Consider the following 20,475-nt stretch of genomic DNA (forward strand, 5'->3'; position numbering starts at 1 on the left):
ACTTATCAGTGACATCCTGTGGGGGTAGGCAGATTGAGCGTTGCTTGGGCGCGGCAGTTCCTCGAAAGGCGGCAAACCGAAGAGAATCATTTGGTATATATAGAAGTAGCTACTTAAACTTAGTAATAACAATAATATCTTTCCATTAAAAAAATCAGCTTACTGGTTGGAAACAAAATGTATCAATTAACACAAAAGGTTTAATAGGACTGTATTTTTTTATCGGGTTCGCGATGCCTAGCTTACTTCCATTACCCTTCGAGATCCTTGGTTACCAGAAACGATACGTGAAAATAATTACAGTCTAACTACTCTAACTTATTAACCAGTGCGCACGTAAATTGAGTTGGCCGTCAAAACTAAAGATGCATCTCCCTCTTACAGAGCGTCCCACCTACTGCTCCTGGTCCATGATTTTAGTCTTCGAAGCGTCGCGTCGTCATTATATCGAGTATCGATGTAATAACGCTTAAACCTTTGCGACATCAGGCTAAAAATATTATTACAAATGTTGCCAAGTTTTGTGAAGAAGATAAGCGACACGACTTTCCCTTAATTCTTCAAGATAGTGCAAATTAATGTACCGCAAAAATGATATGTAAGAAACCACTGTATTACCAACGTCAAAAACATCCCCACTTTTGGGAAGAAAATATGTTATATTTAATTTTGTATGTTTTAGTGGTAAGTATATATTTTGTTAGTAATGTACCTATCCATATAACACATTTCTTAAAAAAATATTGTCATGAATGCAAATAGAGTCATGATTGGATGATAAAAAATAATGTATAAAAAATTGGGGCGGCATTTTGTCTAGGGACGGCACTGCTCACTGCAATATTGAGCTCATGGTTAATAATGTATACCTAGTATATATTTATTTCCAATTTATTTGATTAATTGAGAGGGGGCTGAATATATTCAAAAGTTTACACATACTTCAATCAGTAAACGAAAAGTTGTATGTTGAATATCCAGTGCGAATAATACGTTCAAGAAGTTCATTAGATTATATCTTATATATTCACAGTCATGATTAATATTTTTGTTTGTTGCATCCTTTTTATTTTGCCAATATTATTTTATTACTTCGTGTTCTGTAGTCCGCAAAGAAGAAGACTGTATGAATTGTCAGCATTAATTCCCGGGCTCCCGGGGTTACCATTAATAGGGAATGCTTTACAATTTTGCGGGACCTCTTTGGGTAATAATATGATGTTTAAAATGTAAAAAATACATCAATTTTCACATGCAAATTTATTACATGTTTTAGTTTGTTAATTATATAACTTTATTGAAAAAATGTTTTCTGACAGAGAGATTTCTGTCATATAATAATATATTGTTGATAATCATCGAACACAGAAATAATGAGAAAGTACGTTACTTACTGGGTGTGCATTGCATTACATTGCATTGTATTTCATGCATGCAGTTAACGTGACCATTTATGTTTTCTCTCAAAACAGGACATTTACATTTTTAATAGTATGTGTATTCACGAAAACGCATATTTCTTTATAGTTTTTATTTATTAATGCAATGAACAGAAATGAACACGTGAAAATAAATAATTTATGTGGTCTTATATTTTTCTGAAGATCAAATAATTTGCTCAAGTATATTTAGTTTTGATTTCAAATAAAAATTGGCAGGACTTCTTAAAATTTACTTTGGTAATAACATTGATATCTAAACAACTGCGACTTGCAACTGTGGTTTTTCAAGATGAAAGACACTTTCTGCCGGTGCATTAGTGTCGGACAGACATAAAATGTATTCAATAATTATACGAAAGTTCATATGATTCAAATTATTAGTGTGAAAGTGTTTGAACAATTCCACTCAACGACTTTCTGGAGAAACATTCCCAGTGTTCCATTCTGTCACTTTTAGTGGTGTAATATAGTTAGAAATAAGTGAACACTCATCAAATAGGTACTTCTGTATCTTGGTTACAATTATTGATAAATCCCTTTCAAATCAATCAATTATTACACTTTGAATCTCTTCCCACGTAGGTATTTTGGTTAAATTCGCCCATTCAAATATTTCTAATTTTCACCGTAGGTTGCTCTCTTTCTGAAAACGGGTAATTTCGGCGTCCCGAAGCTGTGCTTGGGGACAGCGGGATAGGTTACCTAAAAACGGGACGAATGGTCACGTCATGCATGCTTCAAAACCTTGGTCCATAGCGACTGGCTATTGAATTTATATATCATTAATCTGTACTGTGTTGATATACGATAGGTGGACATTTAAAAAAGTTATATTATTATAATAATATAAATATATTTCAGATATAACCAATAGTATAAAAAAAGTAATGTGCTTTAGTGTGACCCATGGAGGAGTGGCTAAAACTTGGTTTGGACCAATGCTATGGTTTAGTGAGTATTTGCTATAACTTAACTTATATGTTTATACAAAGTTTTTAGTTAAGTCTTTTATTAACTTAAAAAAATTAACAGTATCAATAGCCCAAGCATACAATTGCGCTTGAATTAATTAGCACTAGAATGCATTTATGTGAAAAAAAACCGCATGGTTACCAGTGAGAAAGTCAATATTTTTTTTGTTATCTATAAAATATATCAGTCAAACATATAAAATTTCTTATGTGGATTTAAGTGCCTACAGCTTTCATTAATTTAAGATTCTTTTTTTAACGTAATAAATATTATTATGAAACTATTAAAAAATAGTAACTCAACGAGTCTGTGGTGTAAGGTATGCTACTTTTGTATGTTTTTTTTCTTTCATATTTATCATACCCAGAAAAAAACAAGTGGAATTTTTTTATTGTCATTATTATAAATAAAGCAACAGTATGTCATTACGTATAAAAAACCGAAGAAATCGAATATGAACTCGATTCAACTTCAATAATTTGTGGACTCCAAATAGGTAGTTAAAAATAAGTCATATGAATATTTAAAAGATTTTTCTTCTTCTAAGCTTCAAGTGGCTTTCATTCAAAATGGCATTTTTATATATTTAATTATAGTCAGGGCTTTTTTTGTAATGTAACGCGGTGGAACGGCGTTCCGGCACCTTTTATCACGGTATTTTTAATATTTCAAAAGCAATTAGATGAAACATTGTTCGCGCTTACGTAACCATCCATATTTAGATAATTCGTCAAAATGATAAAATATGGCATCGTTATTATCGTATTTTTAAGAATAATTGATGTGCGACGCTCTCAAAGAATTATTGTCAGAACTAAGTTTGGGCCTAAAAATTTCAATTGAAACCTTTACATTGCAAATTGAAAAATAAATGAACTAGTTCAAGTTTTTGAAGAAAGAAAACTGAATTTTGTAATAATAATAATGTTCAAAAAATGATCCTTCTGTTGACCAGAAAATATTGTAGGTTCACGTTAGACCACCTTTGACACTTTTTGATTCTTCAAAATACGTTGATTGGTGGTTACTCAGAGGAAGGCATTCAACCATAGGCACTGACACTAAGAAAAGGAATTGAGACGATATGCCAGACGAGAATTGGATAAAACTTTGTAAATCACTATAAATTTTTATTCAAATATACGTTTTTACGATCCTATTTTTACAACTTTAGTTGTAATTATATTAAATTTGTATTTGTTTAACCTTAGATTTGTCATATCTAAAAAAAAAAAATATTTTTATGCGATTCATGGCATAGGAAAACCTGCTTTAAATTTCATTTAAATGATATTTGAATATAATTTTCTTTAGTAAAAAGCTTCACAAGAAGTGAGTTCCAGCACCTATTTTTTTCAAAGAAAAGCCTTGATTATAGTAATTTATTAGGGGCGAGAAAGATTTTGTTGTTACTATGATCACCCCTGTTTATAATAAACACATTGATTGTTTTAAATGTATATAGGTACTTCCTATTTTTTTTAGCTTTAACGAAACCGTCTGATGTTGAAATCGTCCTCAATACTGAGTTAAACAAAGCCAATACTTATAAATTTATGAAACCTTTGGTGGGAAATGGCCTTACAAGTGGAAAATGTAAGTATACAAACAATTCAATTGAGAATACATAATTTTGAAAAACGAATTAGAAATGTCATACAATAAATTTGGGCCGAACACTAGAACACACATCTTTCACTTTCACGGTGAGTGCTTTCAACAAATTAAGCTACCGATCTAATCGTTTTTCTTGAAATCATTCCCATTAATTGCGGCATTTAAAATTTCACCAAGAATTGCATAATTCGGAAATATCTCAAAATCATACCAATTAGAAAAAAAATATATAAGTGATGTACGGGACTCAAACTCTCATCCATCGGATTCCGGCCAATGTGATTTATTCCTAGCCGGTGCCCTATCTTTACAAATTTCAGTCTTAAGATATATATTACTGGAAACTAATTTCATTATTATTTTTCACACTACATTATGAATATTACGTTAATATGTATAAATAATATTATCGCATGTATATACCACGTAATAAAATCAGGTCTTGAAATGGACCGGAGCGCATTAGAACGGCATTCCGGTTTATGAAATCGGCAAAATTATAGTATTAAAATTAGTCTGAGCTAGATCAACCATACTAAAAAATCCAACAGTTATTTTTATAAAATACAAGCTGAAGTACCCGGCTTCGCACAGGGTCGCTCTGTGGATACAATTATCTTAGATATTTAAAAAATAATAATAAGTAATTATCTTTTTAATATTAAAATATCTGTATAATACAATATGAAAGTAATTCTAATAGGAGTAAAGGTCAAACAAAATAACTCTAAATTAAAATCGAATCCAAAATATGCAAACGTTATTAATAGTAATATTATGTCGTAAAAATTCAAAATTGGATGGAACAAACAAAAAACAAACTTTGTTTTTTATATAAAACTAATTTAGAAACCTTCGCAAGGTGTGCGCACAACATCTGACGAAGGTTTCATCGCAATCAGATGAATGGTATAGGAACACATACGAATAGAAAAAGAAGAAGATGGTTGTACTAATTCAGAAACCTTCGCAGGCGTGCGCATAACAACTGGTCAAAATTTCATTGCAATCGGATGAATGGTATAAGAACGCATACGAATAGAAGAAGATAGAATAGAAGAAAAAGAAGAAGAAACTGGTTTTATCAATTCAGAAATCTTTGCGGGCGTGAGCACAACACTTGATCAAAGTTTCATCGCAATCGGATGAATGGTATAGGAACGCATACGAATAGAAGAAGAAGAAGATGGTTGTACTAATTCAGCAACCTTTGCAGGTGTGCACACAACATCTGACAAAAGTTTTATCGCAATCGGATGAATGGTATAGGAACACATACGAATAGAAGAAGAATATGATTTTCTAATTCAGAAATCTTCGCGGGCGTGCGCACGACAACTCACCAAAGTTTCATTGCAATCGGATGAATGGTATAGGAACGCATACGAATAGAAAAAGAAGAAGATAGTTGTACTAATTCAGCAACCTTCGCGGGCGTGCGCATAACAACTGGTCAAAATTTCATTGCAATCGGATGAATGGTATAAGAACGCATACGAATAGAAGAAGATAGAATAGAAGAAAAAGAAGAAGAAACTGGTTGTATCAATTCAGAAATCTTTGCGGGCGTGAGCACAACACTTGATCAAAGTTTCATCGCAATCGGATGAATGGTATGGCAGCGCATAAAATACGAAAAACAAACAAACAAATATTGATTTTTATATAGGTATTTATATTAATTATAAAAGTCAGTTAGATACACAACCCTAAGTTAACAGCACTTGAAATGGAAAATTTTACGAACCGGGGCGCTCGATAATTTTACGAAAATATTAACCTGGTTATCTAATTTTACGTGTATTTTATAAAAATAAGCATGTTAATTTTTTTGTTATACGGGGTAGTTAGCTCAGATGGTCAAATATTTTTTCCACGAGACGGAGCGATACTTTTGGCGATCTTATGAACCGAAACGGCGCTCCGATATGCTCCCATCCATTTCGAGCCCTGCCTAAGTTGATAAACTGATTGAGAGCCAATATAATATTATATATATACCTATATATGGTAAACAGAAGATTCCGGACAGAAAATTCTGCACACAGAAAACTCCGAGCATAGAAAATTCCTCACATGGAAAGCTGCGGATACGGAAAATTACGGACACAAAAATTTCTGACATTAATATTTATTATAATATTCAGATTTAAAAAAAAATATTTATCATTGGCTTTTCGAATATTAAACTCGCTAAAGAAGATCATTATAAATACCCACACACGAAACCATTCATTTATTTTTTTCAGTATCTATTTGGAAGCCACATCGGAAAATGATTTCGCCAACATTTCGTAATTCAGTTATAAATAGTTTCATTGGCATTTTTGTCGACAATACTGAAATACTGGTACAGAAATTATCAAATAAAATTGACGAGGGAACGTTTAATGCCGCGGATCTGGTAACTTCTTGTACTCTAGACATGGTTTGCGGTAAGTGGATACATTCCAATATTGATGACTGTCCGAAGCAGTAATAGTAATAAATTTAGATTTAAGTATTTCAAACATCATTAATTACCTACGCCCTACTTACTATTCTTTCAAATTAAAGGCGATTTTCTTTGACGTACATGATGTAATCGATTTTCCAGAAGATTTAAAAAGGGACCTCAAAACAGTTCAAACAAAAAAGTCAAAAAAATATTAAATTATACAAACATCTAAAAAAATGTATTTCTTTCAAAAATACCATCCAAAGCATAATAAAATCACTGCAACTGACATCAAACGGGCACATAATTTAATCGCTCAAACAGATACCTACGTATTTGTACACACAAAATAAACCGATTATATTATTATGTACCATCCATGGCCCCCACACCCTGAAGCGGGCCCTCAGGTTAGGATCTTTTTTTTTTTTAGAATTATTAATAACCATATTCTTGCTTTTTCGTACAAGGTGGTTGTTAGTAATTTTCAACAATCACAAACACCCAGGCTTTGAGAAAAATACATAAATATTGTGTGTCCTGACCGGGAATCGAACCCAGGAACTCTCGGGTGGAAGGCAAGCGCCTTACGCACTGCATCACGAGAGCCGCCAGGCTAGGATCTTGTGGCGGCCCCTCTACCTATCGCTAAGGTTAAAGGCAGTGTGACACACTACATTAACATTTTTCAATTCAGCTCAAATTATGGGCACCTATTCAGTGTATTATTAACGATTTTTTTCAATTATTAATACATCTGCTTTAATCACGGAGTTGTCGAGTATCGACATGCAATAATGAAAAAGTAAATCGTTCAATTATATACTTTAAAATGTTAATGGTCATGAAGTATAATAGCGCCACAGGCGACTTTTTTTTACTATTAAAAGCAAATTTGTGATGTGTGTTTATCTTACTTATCTGATCAATCCGCCACGCCGGGCCACGCTATCATCACTGTAGTTCTTTATAATAACAGGCTTCTACATCCCTAAACCCGCTACTGTTTCAAGTCCACTTTTTAAAACGAAATATACCTCATAGTTAAATTCTGTATGCGAGAGGTAAGTCCATATTTCCGACTTTACATGAGAGACGAATTATTATTAGTGATTTTCCATGCTTTACATTTGGTATTTGTTAGAGAGAAAATTTAATGTACATACCTACATGTATTTTCTAATGAATATTTGTTTTATATTCGTTCTAATTTTTTTAATGGCCAAAATGGAAAATCAATTTGTCTCTGCAGAAAAGTGGGCAATATGGATTATTATATTACGATTGTACCGTTTACATTTACGCCTTGCGTACAGATTTGGTTCATTCATAAAAAATAAATTATTATATAACTATATATTCAGCGCTCGAAATGGAAAAGTTTACGAACCGGAGCGCTCGAAATTTTTTTAACATGTTTATCAAATTTTATGTGTATTTTATAAACATGAGTGTAATAGATTTTTTGTTATATGGCATATCTAGCTCAGACGGTCAAATTATTTTGTCCACGAGACGGAGCTATAACTTTATAGATTTCACGAACCGGAACGGCGCTCCGCTGCGCTCCGGTCCATTTAGAGCACTGTATATATTATGAATTATTATTGTTTCAGTACGCACTAACAATGTCATAAAGTTTGTTTCTTTTTTTCTAATTCAGAAACTGCAATGGGTGTAAAAATTAATAGCCAGAAGGACGACAATTCACCTTACTTAAAAGCTCTAAGTGGTTTTTCTCAGATAGTTTTAAAACGATTGTTTCAAGTATGGTTAAGACTAGACTGGATTTATAATCTGACAACATACGGCAAACAGCAGAGAGATTATATTGAAACGCTTAATGAATTTACAGAAAACGTAAGAAATTAAAATATGATTCCCTCTAAGGCAGTGTCTGCCCAGCTTGTCATACTGGGAAAGGAAAATTTGTTTCGTGGCACGCCAAATAAAAATCCCCAAAATAAAAAAAAATATACTTAGTGTAGGATGCAATTGATTTTGAAAAAGGAGTTTGGAAAAACGTGATTCCAAATTAGATAAACAAATGTATAAGTCTTCAATCCTTATACCTATACAATCTGTAATCTTTGCCGTTTTTTTTTTAAATTTCATTTTCATAAGCGCTGACATAGGTATGTAATCAGCGCTCGAAATAGAAAAGTTTATGAACCGGAGCGCTCGATAATTTTCCGAAAACATTAAAGTGTGCGAGTTATTTTATTATATACCTTCTGTACCTACATACCTACCTTAAGCTGACAAATGCAATAATAGTCTTTAGAAATATGATACGTACTACTACTAATATTTGGGTGGGCAATGTTTTTCAGTTTTTTTTTCCAATATTTTTACGAAGTATATTGTTATAAATAGTACTGTTATTTTTCTTTTCTATTTCTGCCGCATATAAGAAATGCATGGTTTGTCTATCCCCGTGGAATGTCACTGCTTTGTACATTTACGAAAGTTAAATTAGATCAATTAGTAATTACAATACCCACAAACATTGGACATGTTAGAAGGCGAATCCTGGACTACTTAACACAAATGTTTTATTAAGATCGCCTAAAAACTCTGTAATAAAACAACACATAATTTTATTATTTTTTGTAGAAATAGGTGAGTACATGTCAAGTTTCTTATTAAACTTTATTAAACAACGCCGTTTGAGGAATTATTATGAAAATCATTATATGAATTTTCATGTAATGATTTTCATAATAATTCCTCAACCGGCGCGCCATTTTTGATTTGTCCACGAGACATAGTGGTAGTCTTGAGGATTTCACGAACCGGAGTTGCGCTCCGATGTGTTCCAATCCATTTCGAGCGCTGTATATAATTCCATATTACGGCGATCCAAATGGCAACATAGATTGAATGGCTATTGAAGCTAATCGAATATATTGACTCCAAACAGAAATCTAAAATGATATGCGTTAATATTCGTAAGTGTTATAATCTAAAAGTCTATCTCAGATAATGAGGCTTTGTGACTGGATCGTTTTTAAAGAATATTAAATGTTCTTCCACTGTTAAAATCAGGTGTGCACCGTTGTATCTTGGGGAACTATTGATGATTCACTCGTACATTCGAAAATCAAGACGTGATGGAAAATACTTGGAAAATTATGAAGAGAGGTTTTCTGCTTTTCTGTCAATTTTAAGAATGTTTTAGGGAAGGAATGTCTACATTTGAGAAGCAAGCTGTGAGTTTTTAACTTTTCTGGCTCACAGTTCTGTAGGGGTCCAATACTCTATCATCCACATGACTCGGCAGGAAACTATTAATTTATAATAACAATGTATCTTGCAACATAACACTGTTGAAATAGCAGCACAAGCGATTTATGTGAATAAATCAATTTTTAACAGAAAGTTAATTTAGCAAAATAATTATATTAATCAATTATTTATAATTTACAAAACATCACGATATGCACAAAATTGTTTATATGAAAATCAATCGTGCCTAATAATTAAAAAGTGCTTAATTGTCTAAAATTAAAATCAATTATTTATAATTTACAAACAAGCCATGCATTACACAACAAAGCATGATTATCAAAATATTCAGGTAGTGATAACAGCATTTTCTATTGTATCGAATCACTATAAAAATACTAATTACATGAAATCAATGTCAGTCAGTTATCAAAGATTTAACCGTAAAGTTATAGTTCCGCTCCGCCCGATCGACTTCGCAATTTCTTATAACGCATACACGTCCTTCCACTCAGCTAAATTATAAATCTGCAAACTTACCTGTAATAATTAAATTAATATTTATTTGGAAGGAGATAATAAAACCAGGGTTCATTTCATTCACGCATCAATCTTCTTATTATTGGAGTCAAACAAACCTACCCTCCGGTTCCTTATTCCCTCTCACTTCCTCAGTTCCAACTCTTCGGCGAAAGATTGTAATTTACCTGAAGATTAAAAGAAATAAATTATTTCTCGTCACAAAGAAATAAATGGTGCGAGCACTTTTCATTTTGAGAGCCATCGCACTTCAGTATGAGTTCTTGTTTCGTGGCACATCTGGAACCTCATGTGGCATAATGGTGTGCCGCGGGACACGGTTTGGCGGATATTGCTAATCTTAAGACACTTGTGTTATAACCATAATAAGTATATTTTTTGATATATTTAAAAATATAAAAAAATACGTCAAAAATATGATGAAGAATACATATTTGGTGGTAGATAAGGGAGCAGGTGATGTGATGATTAAGGCAGCAGTAGTGTAGATGAATGTGCATGTTTATCTTGGTGGCGTAGTACAGAGAGTTGTTACGATTACAATGATCTGAGTAAGTTAACGGTGTAGAGCTAGGGGCGGCATGGTATATGAAAGTATGGTGAAGCCGGCAAGTATGGCGAAAAAGTATAGTGAAACAGGCTGGTAATCAATTTGCGGCAAAATTTCCACGTTAACATTATATTATATGGGTACGTTATAATGACCAAAGTAAATCCTCCGTGATGCCCTGCATTATTTTTTATCGCGTCGCCATTTCTCGTGAGTTATCGGCTGTTGTCGGCATGCTTCATTCAGTTGTATGAGGAAGCCAAATCGTTACCTATCTTTACTTTTAGTACATCTATGGTGTAGAGCAGGGGTTCCCAACCCCGTGCCCGCGGGCACCATGGCGCCCGCGGAACGATTCGTATGTGCCCGCCACTATTCGACAGAGGCGTTCAAGGTATTTTTAAACGATAAAAAGGAAAATTATGATGAACTAGCTGACTCTCGCTGGCTGATTGATTTGGGATTTCTCACAGACATCATGGAAAAATTGAATTCTTTAAATTTGGGGTGCAGGGGAAAGACAAAAACATAGCTAAAATGATAAGCTCTGTAAAGTCATTTAAAGCTAAATTGGATTTGTTGATTGATTCACAGCTGCAGATCAATTCTCTCGTGCATTTCCCACATATGAATAAAATGCTAGGTAACAATGAATTAAACGGGTCATTATTTATTAAGCATCTTCAAGTGTTAAAAAAACAATTTGAAGACAGATTTTTGCAGTTTACAGATATCGGTACAATTGTTTCCTTCTGTATCAATCTTTTTACTTGCCAAATAAATGTAATGGAAATGGCCGCATGTATTGCAGATTTTGTTCAAGGTAAGACAGAAGAACTAGAGCTAGAAATTTTGGAGCTTAAGAATGATATTTTGCTTAAATCCTTAATATCAGAGGACTTTTGGAATACAGTGGACAGAGAAAAGTTCCCATTTTTGAAAAAAGCGGCATATAAAATTGAATCATTTTTCGGTTCGACATATTTATGCGAAACATTGTTTTCAAACATGAACTTAATAAAATCAAGATATATATTATCTCGACTCACCGATAAGCATCTTTATGATTGTTTGCTAACAGGATTATCGTCATACTCTCCTAATTATGAGGCACTGGCCAATGATATGCAATGCCAAAGATCACATTGACATATTGATATTCTATTTTTTTATAAAATGTTTTCTTTGTATTTGTGTTTTTTGTTTACTTTGTTTACGTTTTGTAAATACATTTCTCTGTGTGTATGCAATTTGAATAATAGTTTTATTATTTTGAAACATTTTTGTTTATTATTTATTAATAAATTATGAATATAAGAAAATAAATTATGGGAAAATGAGAAGTTATGGAAGGAGTTTGTCGATTAAAAATAGGTGGTGCCCGCCACCCTACCGATATATTAGAATGTGCTCTAGAGTACAAAAAGGTTGGGAACCCCTGGTGTAGAGTGATCAAAGGTTTGGTGATATTATTGAACTGAGATACTTGAATCGAGTGAAATGACGGTTTACTACGCCGAGTGAAGAGCTCGTGACGATAGTAGTGTGTCGCGTGATGGACACAATGAGTGAGTGACAATTCATGGATTGTCCTTCCAATTTATACAAATGCAGTACATTATATATTACAAGATATATTGTTGCAATTAACAAATCATAACAAACCCTACTGATCTAGTTATGATTGAGGAAATGATGACAATCACTATCGCTCTATTGTTTTGTTTTGACAACAAAAAATACACATTAAAGTGTGTCACTCATTTAATGCTGCGTGGTATGATTGCGACACATACTCTTCTGCAACATCTTCTTGGATACGCTTCTAGGCGCTGTTGTCGACTAAATGGGAGGAGCTTGATAGTTTATAATGGGAAAATGGGAGGAGCATGTTAGTTCACAATTTTAACACGCAGCCAAGAAGATGTTGCTGATGAGTACTAGTATTTACACAAACATATATTTTGTAATATTAACATGCCCGCGATGGCCGAGCGGTACGGTGTTTTTATATGTGTGCTTGGACCCAGAGTATGGACCTAATCTCTATGTGGGTCAATATTGTGATCCTTTTAGGATCGAATATGGTGATGTAATGGGAATTTAAGAACATGAACAACTTCCCATAAATAAATTGTATTTGTTTTTAGGTTATTCAAACGAAGAAACAAGAATTTTACAACAAGAAAAATAATAACACCGAAGATAACGACACATTAGTTGATGGGAGTGAGTTACCTACTAAATGTATCATATTAAATAATTCAACTTGTCAAAACTAAATAACGCGTTCCATGAACTTTTGATGCATAAATGGCGAAGGGTGGAGGTAGACTGTTAAAATTCTACATAAATAGTGCACATTAAACTTTGTCCGTCATACTTATTTGTTTTCCTTGAACTTTGGGGTCGAAGGAGTTGGATGGCGAGACTTGTTGTGAGAGTAGATGAGCAGAAGGCTGCGACTTTATTGACTGGTTGATAAGTATAATGACAAGAGCCAAGTTAACAGTGCATGGTACATGCGGTGAGATATGCTTAGTGTTTAGTCGGAGATGTTACGATCGAGTGTCGCTCGGTGAGATTGGCTCAGTCCTAAGCACGATGATAGAGTGTACGGCTACCGAGATACTGAAACTAAATCTGATATTCCATCAATTGTGACTCGCTATTTATATAAATGAATATTCAATAAATTAAGTAAGCCATTATTGATGTCGGTCACTATTGACAATATGCTGACCGATGCACCGTTGCAACTTCGCGGTGTTTTGCTAACCAGGCTTTGTTGTTTGACCCTCATCGAAGTATGTCACACTTGCAGAAGATGCTGATCGTAACTGAGGTGATGTGCCACACTTGTGTAACTCTAAGTTTAGTGTGCACTATTTATGTCGGATCTTGGCAGGCTACATTAATTCACCCTTCGTCACTGGTATGCATATCTTGTGTCTTTATCAAAATGATATATATCCTTTTATATGTTTCAAATGCAGGTTTATTACAATTCTTTAAAAAATGAATCAAATCCCGACGGTGAAATTTCCGAATACATTTCAATACTTTTTTTTACGAAATAACCTAACCTAACATAATCTTCGTTCATGTATTACTCTCGCGAATGCAAAACAACAGTATAAGTATTTTTTTTAACAAAATGGGTAAATACTTAGCAGACATTGAATATGCATATATTTCTCCAAAAATAAATATATGAGTCGGTTTATTTTCTAATTAATTATCGGCGAATAATGATAGTATATCTTACAATTTCAAGAGAACATGGCTTAGTCGAATTAATTCTATACACAAGGCAGCTATCGTCGGAAGTGTATCATATTTATGTATTGAGGAACTTAATTGTTACAATAAGTTAACCGTCTGAACTGTCAAAAAGTCCTATATTTTAACAGCGCCTCTCTTGGCTGTATTACATTTTTGACGGTTTAGACGGCTGACTTATTGTAACAATTACATAAAATACCTCAATACATAAAAATGATAAACTACCCTCGATAGCCGCCGATATCTGCCTTTTCCTTGTGTATATAATAGATACACTGGGTCGTTTAACATAAAGTTTATTCGATAATAATTCGAATTGATAACAAATCGAATGACTTACACAACGAATTTTTCTTATGCATTTCTAAACAATGCAACAGGCAAAAAATAAAAAGGGAAATGGTAAAAAAATATAATACATAACCTGGTTTTTCAAATGCCCTAATTTATCTGCGACTATTTTAATATTGTTATATTTTTATTTTTGAACCCGCACTTTTCAATAATCGTTGTTCAAAAAATAGTAATTTTAATAATTTATTGTTAATTGCGTATTGTATTTTTGTGATGAATTTTTATGAATTTGATTTGATGTTTTGAGGTTCAAAACCAAAGAGGAAAGCGTTTTTGGAGATGATTATTGAACTATCAGAAGAAGGTGATCACTGGACTGACAAAGAAATTCTAGAAGAAGTCAACACTATAACAATAGCTGGACATGAAACCACTGCACAAACCATTTGCTTCATACTTCTAATGCTTGGCATACATCAAAACATACAAGACGAGGTTTTTGATGAGTGAGTTGCATCATCATACTTATGTTACCGTTATATATTATTATCATTTTTGAACAAAAAACAAACATATTTTATTCACGATTAAATTAGTCGGATTAAGGTTACCAATATATTTCCTACTTGATAGCGCTCGGAATGGAAACGTTTACGGACCGGAGCGCTCGACAGTTTTCTGAAGAATATTACATAGTTATCATAGTTAGAAGACATAGTTATAAAATTCTATGTGTATTTCATAAAAATAACCACTCCACTCAATTTTGATTTTCAGACTTTATGAAATATATGGTGATTCAAATAGATCAGTTGAAACCGAAGATCTTTCCCGGATGCCTTATACCGAGAGAGTCATAAAAGAAACTCTTCGTCTATTTCCTCCAGTACCCCTTATAGCAAGGCAACCGATGAATGAAATCAAACTAGGTTAGTAATTTAAATAAGTATAATATAATATTGTTTCCGGATAATTAAATATTGTTATTGAAATCCGCAAGCATTCTAACCTCGATAAAACAAGCCATTTAAATCGATTTTATTTGACGCAAATGATGCAATCGATTCGTGATGCAATTTAAAGAGGGCCTCGAAACAATTTAAATCAGTTGTATAATTATTAGTTATGTCAAAATTTTCAAAAGGTCCAAACCCCCCCCCCTTGTGTGCGCCTGAATTGTATATATTTTACTATAAAACCTAAAATTCTGTAAACTTTGGAAAATTACAACTACAGCTACCTCAGTCCAAAATATACATATTAATTATTGTTGCTTTCATAAAAAGTATTCCACTTGTGTCTCAGGATCAGAGCAATAATATTAAGAAAGAAGGTATTGTCCGGCTATATGAAGCCGTTTTTTTTGTATATGCCCCACAGTATGATGGTATAAAGTTTCATATGTAAGTTAATAATAATAAAACACAGCACAGTTAACAATGTTATCTACTAAAGTAGATACTTACCTAAAATTATTTACTATTAACTTTATATTTCACACAAAAAGCTATATAATTCAATATTCAATTCAGCAATACATCCTCGCAGTTTTTGCCATGTCTAGCTTCACTAAAAGCATAATATGTTTTCTATCTTACTCTAAAAAAGTTTGCGGAGATTATACGCGTACCGAATGTTTTCTCATCGTCACTAATTATGGTTAGTTTTTGTTCAGTCCTTGGTCTGGAATGAGCACTGTATCGGCCCCAAGTTATTGAGTAGCACTTCATTTACTTTAATCCCCTTTCTTTGACATCGTTAAAGCTTTGTCAACAAACTTTTCTGAATATATATATTATATTAAATATAATTGGGGATAATATGCAGTCCTGTCTCACTCCTTTTTGAAACTTGATGCTTTCAGTCACATTTTGTTGCCAGTAAAGATTTGCAAATGCTTTTTAGTTGGTTAGTTTATGTTCAGACCTTCACTTGTGTAATAATTTCATCTGTATTTTGCCATAGAAAACTACACACTACCAGCTGGAGTTGAATGCTTGATAGGGATCTATGGTATCCATACAGATCCAAACATATGGGGAGAAAAATCTAAAGAATTCGATCCGGATCATTTTTTACCTGAGAGATGTGCTAATCGACATACATATGCTTACATCCCATTCAGTGCTGGATCTAGAAATTGTATAGGTATTAATTTTATTCATTAACCTAATGACGATTATTTTGATACATATACAATTACTGTGTAATGGATACAGAGTTTAAAGTGGAGAAGTCAACTGCTCGGCGGCCTTGATCCTCAGTCACGCGGTCCCAACGAAGGAGAAGAATAACGATGCTAACACATAATATTTGTCTACTCAACAGATATCATGTCATGCAAACGAAATACCAAGTTTAAACGAAAAAAAAGAATTGGATCCACGACCACTTTCAGGGTTGCCACCATGACTTTTCGTGTATTTGTATAGTATCGTCTTCATGTAGACGAATCACAAAAAACTGCATCTTTTATATCATTATCCATAGCACCTGAACTACTTTTTTAATGCAACAGAGCATGAAACGCAATGACTGTAGTGTAGTAGTATAAACGAAACAATAATAATTACAAGATAAAAAGAACTTTTTATATACCACGTATTTTAATTGTCTGTTGAATCATATAAACTTGACAATTCTATGTATTAATAATTTAGGACAAATAAGGCAATTGCCAACAAATCATTTTTTTGCTATTTTGCAACAAACAAATATAGAATACTGAAATGTCATTTTGGTTTCCAAAGTAACGCACGTATATATTAATAATTTAGTTGCTAAGACTACCCCCTTAGCAACCAATAATAGTGGATTGGATTACGGATTTCTTCCGAAATAACTTTTTATACAAAACAGAATTAACTGAAAATGAATTCAATTCTACTATTGTATTGGTTCTTTTGACTGAGTGGACTTAATATCAATAAATAACAAAACACCCACAACTAAAGAGTATTAAGTATTCTTTGATTCCAAAATCAAGATGCACTTAATATTCTTTAAAACGCAATATCTCAGGAAATAATTGATATAGGAGTTAATACTGTTACCATGGTATAGAAGAGACAAAATCATGACGTTTAGTGCAATAAAGTGATTTTTGAAAATTTTGGAGTTAATACAGTTCGGTTCTAGGGTACAGACTTAAATATGGTTAAAAGTATTAAAAGAATGCATTGGCATCGTGTTCTGGTATGTTCTAAAAGTTTCAAATGTCTAGCTAGTCGGGAAGTTAGTAATAAATCGATTGCAAGATTTGTACTGGATAAATAACCACCGGACAAACAAGAATACGAGCTAAGAAAAACGTGGTAAAATTACAGAAATACGAGTTTATTGAAGAGTAATTTAAATAAAAAGTAGATAATTGTTACGTTAAAAACAAAACAAGACTTCGTGTTCACATTTGTATGCATACACACTTGAAACTTTAATAGTTAATAAGTTAATAAAAAATTACTTATCACTCATGACAACTTCTGACTCAAGGTGTGGCCGGTGCAGAGAAACGACCTGCGTCCTCCCCTTGGATTGGCCGCTCGTGTTTGTCGCACATATTCATTGATATACTACTGGATGAATCATATGCTTCTTAAAATGACGCCCGATTTTCAGCGAGTCGGCCTTTGTTAAAACTTACTGAGTAAGCCCGGTCTAGCTTGCATCTTACTCTAACTAATAGTCAGCGCATGACGACTTGCTCTGTCTGTTTTGCGTTGCAGCCACCCTTAGGTTCACTATTCCAAGAACGCAAATTTAGTTTTACAGCCAGGGCAATACGGGTGAAATTCGAGAATCCATGTTAACGGTCTTAACGCATTATACCTACAAGGAAATATTATAAGACGATATTCGTTATATCTTTTGTGGTACATTTTTAAAATGACACTTGTATGGGAACTGCTCATCTAGTAGTATATCAATGCACATATTATACATAATAATGCGATATCTAAAACTCATGGTGGAACTTGCCTTCTTCACCGCCTACCATGAAATTATATATTTTTTTTAATACAGTGTGGTATAACTTAGGAATGACCATAATATTAACTTTTATTTTTCAGCGAAACAATACGCGATGATTTCTATGAAAGTTATGCTGTCAACCATTCTTAGGAAACTGAAAATACATTCGCAGGCTGTTTATAAAGACATCGATGTGGTATACGAAGTCTCCGCCAGAGCAGTCGGAGGATATCCAATAACGGTGGAACCAAGAATTATGACTTCAGCTAATATTAAATAACCAATAAAATGTATTAAGTATGGTATTATATGTTAATATTTGAACAATTAAACAAATAACACATTTTTATATTTATTTTTTATTTACCTACTTCCTCCACTTATTTAAAATAACTGCCGCCTTCTCACGTTGATATTTTTGTCATTCAACAAACTGTTGAATGTTGGATTGGTGTCCAGTGAATTTGTTAGTAGGTTCCATTTCGTTCTCATACATAATTCAGAAATTAAAACGAGGCACTCTGTGACACACGACAAACCACTAATTGCTTTTAAATCGAAATAACTTGTTGCATTGTCGAATCAACTAAAAGTAGAAAATACCTTAACGTCTTTCAATATTGCAAGTTGGTCAACTTTGTTGAAATGTGGTTCCCACAACTTATCAATTTAGTTTCAACTGTCATTCAACAAACAGTTGACCGACAAAAATCGACACGCGAGAATGTGGCACTAGAGAAATTGACTCGAAAACAGAACACTTTAAAATTACAGTGGACTTGTCAGCAGAATATGTAAAAGACGTGAACGCGAATTTTAAATATGCACCGTGAGTAGGATTTATTAATTTTTCAACCACACAATATACCACGATATTTGTATGTGGTAAACCAATCGTAAAATTGACTCCGATTAGCTAAGTCCACATCTATTCACTTCATCACCCACTTTCATTCAACATTTAAATTCTGGTTTTACACCGAGAAGTTGTGTGCATGCATCAAGCAAAGGCACTCGTTTTGATGTCTACATGGTTCATCAAACCTTTCACTTCGTCAGGTCTAATCTATGGTGAAATCATAGAATATAGATAATACACGTCAATGTAGAGTAATACCCCGTTTACACGCGAATGGATTTACTGCTGACAGTAAGTGTTATCGCGGCCATAACAAGAAAATGTATGGGTAAACATGTATTATCCTGCAGTTGCAACTTGCATGCATGAATCAAAAAAGTTTGGTAGCTTCTGAATTTTCATGCGACAGTAAGGATTTTGTCGATCTGCGCCTGCGCAGTTGAACGATAGTGGCGAACCTACCGGCAAAAAACGCACTATACTCATTTTGAGGTTAGCCGATTTACTATAAAATAGTACATAGTATAAAATGGTAGGTACTATAAAATGACAACATCGCGTCTCGCTAACTCTTGAAGAATAAGATTGGAGAGACAGCCAGCACTTTTGTGTGTAAACAGTTATTGTTACGATATTTTAAAATACGCACCATTGCTGCCAATACATCCATGCACGTGTACAGGCGCTATAAGTATACGTTTTACAACTTTGCACTTTTTACTACACTTTCCTGATTACCTCGCATAAAATTAGATCAAATGATATTCACTTGCCTGAATATATTATGTACGTACCTAGTAATAATTAAATAAATAAAAGTATACTTAGAATATATTACATCATTTTCATCTTAAAGCCGGAGTCCAAAGTTGTAAAGCGTAGTAGTACTTATACTCTACTTTGCGTTACACGAATGATAATTAATATTCAGTATTCTTATATGAATAAATTAATAAACGTCATCTCTCAAAATAAACACTGATATTATACTGATTATTTGGAAAAAATATGACAGCAAACTTTTAAATTTGTTTTTACACCTAGTACTAACTGTAATGTCGTTTTTGATCAAAACCGTGTATGCATAATCTATTTGTATAAACCTATGGGTTATTTTTTTTTTAACTTCGCTTAGAAATTCGTAAATAATAATCCAACTATCCAATCTGATTATTACTATAGACTAATACCCCGTTTACACGTGCATAGATTTACTGTGCACAGTAATAAAATGTATGGGGAAAAACATGTATTATCCTGCAGTTGGCAAGATTACGTG

At 33.2% G+C, this 20,475-nt stretch overlaps 2 protein-coding genes across 3 annotated transcripts in view; one reads left to right on the forward strand and one right to left on the reverse strand.

Annotated features, from left to right (window-relative positions):
• Positions 1–18,685, forward strand: part of LOC147070137 (cytochrome P450 4g15-like) — a 44,077-nt gene extending 25,392 nt beyond the window's left edge. Inside the window, exons 1-10 of one of the 2 annotated variants that reach the window (XM_085949557.1) lie at positions 935–1,207; positions 2,304–2,393; positions 3,900–4,010; positions 6,281–6,466; positions 8,132–8,328; positions 12,937–13,015; positions 14,673–14,871; positions 15,143–15,294; positions 16,331–16,513; positions 18,436–18,685. In XM_085949557.1, the coding sequence (XP_085805683.1) occupies positions 1,036–1,207; positions 2,304–2,393; positions 3,900–4,010; positions 6,281–6,466; positions 8,132–8,328; positions 12,937–13,015; positions 14,673–14,871; positions 15,143–15,294; positions 16,331–16,513; positions 18,436–18,617 (1,551 nt within the window). In that variant the 5' untranslated portion in view covers positions 935–1,035 and the 3' untranslated portion in view covers positions 18,618–18,685. Of the gene's footprint in view, positions 1–934; positions 1,208–2,303; positions 2,394–3,899; positions 4,011–6,280; positions 6,467–8,131; positions 8,329–12,936; positions 13,016–14,672; positions 14,872–15,142; positions 15,295–16,330; positions 16,514–18,435 lie in introns of those variants that run through there. The other variant, XM_085949558.1, reaches the window with a different exon arrangement.
• LOC147070136 (membrane-bound acylglycerophosphatidylinositol O-acyltransferase frj-like) overlaps positions 1–20,475 on the reverse strand; it is a 48,322-nt gene that overhangs the window by 25,619 nt on the left and 2,228 nt on the right. Inside the window, exon 2 of the mRNA XM_085949556.1 lies at positions 10,339–10,403. The gene's annotated coding sequence lies outside the window, so the exon portion shown is untranslated. The remainder of the gene's footprint in view (positions 1–10,338; positions 10,404–20,475) is intronic.

The sequence above is a fragment of the Rhyacophila brunnea genome, unplaced genomic scaffold (assembly GCF_057557595.1).
Source record: "Rhyacophila brunnea isolate RB1 unplaced genomic scaffold, BYU_Rbru_1.0 scaffold_22, whole genome shotgun sequence".
NCBI lineage: Eukaryota > Metazoa > Arthropoda > Insecta > Trichoptera > Rhyacophilidae > Rhyacophila > Rhyacophila brunnea.